Genomic DNA, 7,118 nt, shown 5'->3' with positions numbered 1-7,118 from the left:
CTCTGCCTGCAGAGGTATAATATATAACCATGTATATATATATACGGTATACAACCAATATGACCATAACTGCTGCTGTAGGACCTTAGGAAACTGTGCAGATCACACAGTTATATAAAAAATAGGTACACTCCAAAAGGCCTCCATATGTATCAGAAACATCAAAATTTAGAATGTAAAGTGGGTACACATGCATGATAGAATAACATGATAGAATCATGGAGTGTTTTGTTGTTTATGCCTGCTTCATTACTCACCAGTTATGACATAGCTGACATGCCGGTTAACAGCAGAGCTGTCGTTGTCCTTCGTGTTCAGAACAGCCACCACCTCGCCTGGAGGGCCACTCTCCTGGACTGAACTGAAGTAATGGTTCTCCATGAAAATGGGGGGGTTGTCATTGATGTCTGTCACTGCTACTGTCACTGTGCTGGTACTGGAGAAAGACAGGGTCTCTCCCAGGTCTGATGCTACCACTGTGAATATGTAGGACGGATTGGACTCGTGGTCGAGCTCTTTGCATAAGACAATCCAGCCAGTATTACTGTCGATGCTAAACGTCCGCACCAATGCATCGGAGTTTTCCTCTGCCTGGATTAATGTCCCAAGCCTGTATGTTACTTGGCCATTGGCTCCTGAGTCTGGGTCATGAGCTTTGACTTGAATGACTCTGGTTCCAATTGTCATTCCTTCCATAACAGTCGTCACATAAGAGTTGGTCTCAAAGGCTGGTTTATTGTCATTTAGATCTAAAACTTTGACCTCAACATCAACAGACGTCACAGCATCCAACTTACTCTGGTGTCCAGTGGCAGTTATTTTAAAACTAAATCCTTTCATCACCTCATGATCCAAGGGCTTATCAAGTTTAATCACTCCTGTATTTTTCTCTATTAAAAATACTCCATCTAGATTATTTTCACTACTTTCTCCATTAACAATGGTAAAGCTAACTGAATGTGGGTTATATCCATGAGGAATCTTGAGGTGAACCCTTCCAATGACTGAACCTACTGGTGTGTTCTCCAGTATGCTAAATGAGTAATGGTGCTGCATGAAGTCAGGAAAGAACGCCTCCGGAGACAGAACATGAATGTAGACAGGGACCAAAGAGTGCCGAACTGGATTTCCTCCATCTACAGCCTTCACAAAAAATGATAATACTGAGTTTCTCAAGTGGCTGAAGCTGCCTTTGGTAACCATCCAACCACTGTCTGGGTCTATGTCCAAAACGTCTGCTACAGGGATCCGTGCCTCACTGTACAGTGAAAATGTTACTTTGGCATTAGTGCCATAGTCAGGATCAAGAGCCTGAATCTGTGTGATGAAGAAGCCCTTGGCTACATCAAATCTGAGCGTAGCTCTGTACTCTGTAGCACTAAAGCGGGGTGCATTATCATTTTCATCTAAGATAGTAAGATGGATTGTGCAATAGGAAACACGACCTCCTGAATCCTGAGCTGCCACTGTAAGAACAATGTCCATGTTGGAAGGGTCCTCACGGTCAAGTTTTTCTATTGTGCTTATCTGACCATTAGCATCAATGCTAAACAGGTCATTACCCACATCGTTAACAAAAGAGTAAGTTATGTGGCCATAAACTCCAGGGTCTGCATCCGTTGCCCTCACCTAGAATTTAAAGAATGACTTTAGAAAACAGAGGCTATTTGAAAGGCATACATATTATGAAAACATAAACGAGAAAAATAAAATATACAGTCAAACATGTATAAAGATTACAAGCTTAATGAATCTCAAAAGCACCTACCTGAATTACACTGGTTCCCACAGGAGAATTTTCTCTTAGCTCTGCCTCAAACATCTTCTGTTCAAACACTGGATCATGCAGGTTGGCCCCAAACACTTTAACGTGAACCTGAGCTGTGCTGGTGAAAACTCCGTCAGACACTGAAACGTTGAGGTTGTAAGTAGGCTCCATTCTTTGCTTAAGGTGGCTGGACAACATGATAATTCCCGTTTTTCTTTCCATCACAAAATCCATTCGTTCATTTCCTGACAAAATACTATACACCAACTTGTCAAAATCTGAACTATCAGCATCTGAGGCCTGAACACAGGTAATAAAGTGTCCCTTTGGTGCTAACTCACTCACATATGCCTCGTAGAGAAGCTGGTTGAAAACTGGAGGATTGTCATTCATGTCTTTTAGAAGAACAGTCACTGACACTTCAGTGCTTAGTGATGGAAAACCATTATCAGTGGCCCTGACAATGAAGTCATACTCTGGGACTAGTTCATGGTCTAGGATTCTTGCTGTAAGAATTAACCCACTGCTACTATCAATGTGAAAATAATCTGTGCTGTTGTGCTCTTTTGAGAATATCTGATAGCCAACAACATTGTTCTTCTCAGAGTCCATGTCTGTGGCAATAACTTGAAGGGCTGGAGTTCCGATCATGACAGTCTCAGACAGAACGATCTTGTAGGACATCTCTTTAAAGACAGGTGGGTTATCATTTATATCTTGCACCAGAACATCTACATCAACTTCTGCATGGGAGCCAGTCAGGTAGTTTGTAGCTCTGATGGTCAGGCGATAATATGGTGTTTCTTCATAGTCCAATGAATTAATTACACTTATAACTCCGGTATCAAATCCAATACCAAACTGAAAAGACGCATCTCCATCAACAATAGTATAGATTATGTTTTGTCCATCAGGACTGGTTGCATTGATGCCGATAATCGGTGTGTGAACATCCACATCTTCATTCACAGAAACAGAGTAGAAGGATTTGTCAAAGACAGGCATAGCTTTGTTAACCACAGTGATGGGAAAAGTAATGGTAGATGACAGGGGAGGGTCACCACAATCTTTGGCATGTATCTCTATTTGGTACTCCACATTGGACAAATCTGACTCAAAAGTCCTTTTCAGGCTAATGGTGCCTGTCTGTTGGTCAATCATAAAGTGGCCATGATCATCCTTGAGAAAGTATGTCACCTCTCCATTAATACCTTTGTCACCATCCACTGCGGAGACTCTGAAAATGGATAAACCTGACTCAGCTTCTACTTGAACAGCTGCATAATATGGAAGTCCAACAAACACTGGGGGGTTATCATTTATGTCTTCTATATGAACTTTAACGAGAACTCTGGCCACATGCTGATGATCATGCTCCCGTCTTGCTTCCACAATCAGTTCATAGAAGTCCTGTTCTTCTCGATCAAAGGGTATTCCTGTGGTCTGGATAACACCAGATGTTGGACGAATGGTAAACCTTGTGGCAGCATTCAGGAGAGTGTGCAGCAATGGCTCGTTGAGGCGGTTTCCTACAGCACTGACCACAGCCACTATGGATATATTTGACACATTCTCTTTAATAGATGAGACGTAAACCTTCTGGGAAAAACTTAGACCCGAGTCCAGAGCCTCTTTGACAATTATTGTCACCAAAGCAGTGGTGGAAAATTTTCCATCTGAAACTCTGACACTTAGGCGAAAAAGCTCTTTGGAGAAGTTGCCGTTTTTGACGACAATAATCCCACTGGCGGATTTGATGGAAAAATTCTCCAACACTCCTTCAGCCAAAGAATATGTAAGATCTGTAGGAATATCAGTATCGGGGTCTGTGGCTGATACCTGCAGGACCTCGACACCAGTGTAGGTGGGAAGTAGAAGAACAGTTTCATAAGTATTCTGTTTGAAGACTGGAGGTGAATCATTTGAGTCCATCACTTGTATAGTCACCTCAGTTGGACTATCTGCTATAAGTTGTGGCTTACCATTGTCCCTCACATTAACATGGAAGTGGAAAGCTGAAAATGTCTCATGATCAAGATTAGCAATGGTTCTAATGGAGCCAGTTACTGAGTCCACTGTGAAGAACGTCTTTGCAGTCTCCTCAACAATCTGATAGACCAACAGAGCATTTTGGTTGGAGTCAGCATCAGAAGCTTTGATCACTAGAGGGAGGTTTTCTGAATTCAAGACCACACTGTTGACTGGTGCTAGCTCACAAATGCTGCCACGGTAGTGATGCTGTTGGAACACAGGTGGATTGTCATTCTCATCTAATATCTGAATTAACAAGCTAGCATTGGAGGCCATCCCAGCCATGTTGGTAGCTTGCACTACAAGGCTATAAGAAGCTATATTTTCATAGTCCAGAGGTTTTTGAGTTGTAATGACTCCACTATATTGATTAATCTGAAAAACTTGTTCTATGTTTCCTTGCTTGATATCAAAAGTGAGGGTTGACTGGCTGACAGCACTGATTGTGGTGACAGAAGTCCCAGTAATGGCATTTTCTCTGATCTCAGTCTGATATTCAGGTTGAAGAAACTTTGGACCAGAATTGTCTGAGAGAGTGACGGTAATCCGCACTATCGTGGTAGCAGACAGGGCAGGGGTGCCGTTGTCAGTGACTCTGACACTCAGAACATAGTGTCCGATGCTTGATAAGTCCAAGTGGCGTGCAACACGAAGTATACCAAGAACTGGCTCAATGTTGAATGCATTGCCAGTGTTTCCTGTGAAGAAAAAACATCCAAATAGTATATTTGCAATGTTTTGAAAATTTACATGTATTTGGTTTTCAGGAACTACAGTAACTTACCTGCTTCAATGGAGTAGTGTAATTCAGCATTCTTGCCTTTGTCTTTGTCCAGAGCGGTAACCTGCACTATAGCTGATCCCACAGCAGCTGATTCATAAACTAAGCCTTCGTAGAGTGCACTGGTAAAAAAGGGTGCATGATCATTTGTATCTTCCACCTCTATCAGAACACGAGCAAGATTTTTTCTGTATGGGAACTCTTGGTCCTTGACCTGGAGAGACAAAGGTAAAAGAGAATAAATACCTAAAAGAAGTATGTGGTCTTTGTTAGCTATCTGTATATTGTAGCAACCACAATAGCTTACATCAGTTAACTTTTAACAGTTAATTTTGATGCCAGTGATCACAAAACATCAATGTGTTTTTCTATAATTGTATGTAATAGACCAACATGGCATAGAACATATTTTTCAAATGGACAGAAATAAAATTATAGAGTAGGTTTGTACTCAGCACCCTTTACTCTGATACACCTAAATAAAAGTAAGTTCCACCAGGTGCAATTAGAAAGCTGTCCTCTCAGTAAACCAGTTTGTGCTGGAAGAGGCTACCATGTCACAGCAAGACCCCATGCTCTCTGAGTCAAGGTTTGTCCACAAGTTTTGTCTGACAAAGACTCAGACAAACTATATGAACCTGAGAGTGAAATTAACAACCATGACGGAGGTTGCAGAGAGTGAAAAATATGACACTAGTATTATGTATTCAGCTGAGCAGAGCTGTGGGACTGTCTTGTGAAAATAGCAGAGCCATTTCAGGAGCTACTGAAATGGCTCTATTTTCACATTTGGTTGGTGATCAGTTCCCCCAAACAAATGTTAATTTATTATAATCTGTAGCCTCAAAATTTTACCTCAACTTGGCAAACATGAATGTTTTGAATGCTTATAAATTTTGCATTTAGTGTTTTTATGAGAAGTCTTGTACTTGTCTAATTTTATGTATTTGTTCTGTAACAGCAGGAATCTTACATTTTGTGTAATATTTTATCCAAACGTTTAATTTTTAATTAACACAAAAAAAAACAAAACACTGCTAAGCATCCTATTAAACAGAACCAAAACAGAAACAGATTTCTGTTGTGGTCAATTTGAAGTACTGAATCCAAAAATCACTTTGGTTTTACTCAGGTCAGGTCAACTTTCTGAACTATGGAGCAACATCCATCCATTAATTTTCTATACACCCTTGTCCCTTAGTGAGGTGCTGGTGCCCATTTCCAGTTAACGTTTGCTATGGAGCAACATGAGCATCAAAATGCATGACTTGTTCACACATCTGGATCGGTTTCCTGACAATCTGGATCAATGAGTGATGAGCAGGAGGAGAGATTCCATCAGGACAGAAAAGAGATGGAGACGTAATGTTCAAGTCACATGTACTTACCCTTATCACTGTTTATTATTCAATTTACAGAAATCCAAGTTTGTAACATTTAATTAATACACTCTGTTTGAAAACTTTTCTTCTAAAACCTTTCTTGGATGAGAAATATTAACAGAAATAAACTGATAATTGTCATAATTGGTGGGTTTGGTGAGGTGAGGGAAGAGGCAGGCAGGCCAGGATGAAGATGAAGATTATGATAAACACAGGGACACAAGAAGCTGGCAGAACGGACTGGTTAGACACGACGAGGATCCGACAAGAGACAAAGACAACAGGTGGGACTAAATACACTGGGAGGGTAATCAAAAAAACGAGACACTTCTGGGAACAATCAACAGCGAAGACAGAGACTCACAGGGGAACAGGCTAATAAACAAGAAAAACCTCAAAATAAATACACAGAAAACACAGATCACAACAGAGTCCCGGAGTCCCGAAGGCGGATCCGGCGTGCGACGCCACCGCAGCAGGCACTCGGGCCCATGGGGCTGACTGGAGGCTCTGGAAGGCCCGCAGAGGGGCTGGCCGGCTGGACGCTCGGACGGAGCACTGGGACGCTCGGGAGGCTGCTCCACAGCAGCGGGCACAGGAAACTCGGGAGGCAGAGTCTCGGGCGGTGCACAAGGAAACTGAGGCTCGTCCGCAAACTCGAGGGGTGGAGCCACAGCAAACTCGGAAAGCTCAGGAAACTCGGGAGGCACAGTCTCGGGCGGAGCACAGGGAAACTGAGGCTCGTCCGCAAACCCGGGGGGCGGAGCCACAGGGAGCACTAGGAAGCTCAGGCTCGTCTGCAAACTCGGGGACCGGAGCCACAGGAAACTCAGAAAGCTCAGGAAACTCGGGAGGCTGCTCACCAGCAGCGGGCACGGGGACCTGTGGCAGCCGAGAGAGATGCCACCTAAGCGCAGGGACCGGCAGCTGCGGGTTCAGGCGCTGCCTCAACGCAGGGACCGGAGGCAGCTGAGGACGGTGCCCAAGGACCGGGACCTCCGGTGGCTCAGGGCAGCAGTAACGGCGGGGTCCGACTCCAGGCGGGCAGAACGCCAGCCGAGTTCCCACCCAGGGATTCTGGCTGGCTGGAGCTCCGCCACAGAACTCCTCCGCTCTAGATCCCCGCCGCCGCCTCCGTCGCGGCCCGCGTTGCCTG

At 43.7% G+C, this 7,118-nt stretch overlaps 1 protein-coding gene across 1 annotated transcript in view; it reads right to left on the bottom strand.

The window, feature by feature from the left end:
* fat3a (FAT atypical cadherin 3a) overlaps positions 1 to 7,118 on the bottom strand; it is a gene marked incomplete at its 3' end in the record, with an annotated part of 50,415 nt that overhangs the window by 10,890 nt on the left and 32,407 nt on the right. Inside the window, exons 10-12 of the mRNA XM_015053298.1 lie at positions 4,584 to 4,794; positions 1,769 to 4,497; positions 258 to 1,629 (exon numbers count right to left, since the gene is read on the bottom strand). Coding sequence (XP_014908784.1) covers positions 258 to 1,629; positions 1,769 to 4,497; positions 4,584 to 4,794 — 4,312 coding nt within the window. The remainder of the gene's footprint in view (positions 1 to 257; positions 1,630 to 1,768; positions 4,498 to 4,583; positions 4,795 to 7,118) is intronic.

The sequence above is a fragment of the Poecilia latipinna genome, unplaced genomic scaffold, assembly GCF_001443285.1.
Source record: "Poecilia latipinna isolate Pla-1442-1.1 unplaced genomic scaffold, P_latipinna-1.0 Scaffold1173, whole genome shotgun sequence".
Classification (NCBI taxonomy): Eukaryota; Metazoa; Chordata; class Actinopteri; order Cyprinodontiformes; family Poeciliidae; genus Poecilia; species Poecilia latipinna.
The sequence above is the reverse complement of the archived record's forward strand: the minus strand, read 5'-3'. Positions and strand labels throughout refer to the sequence as shown.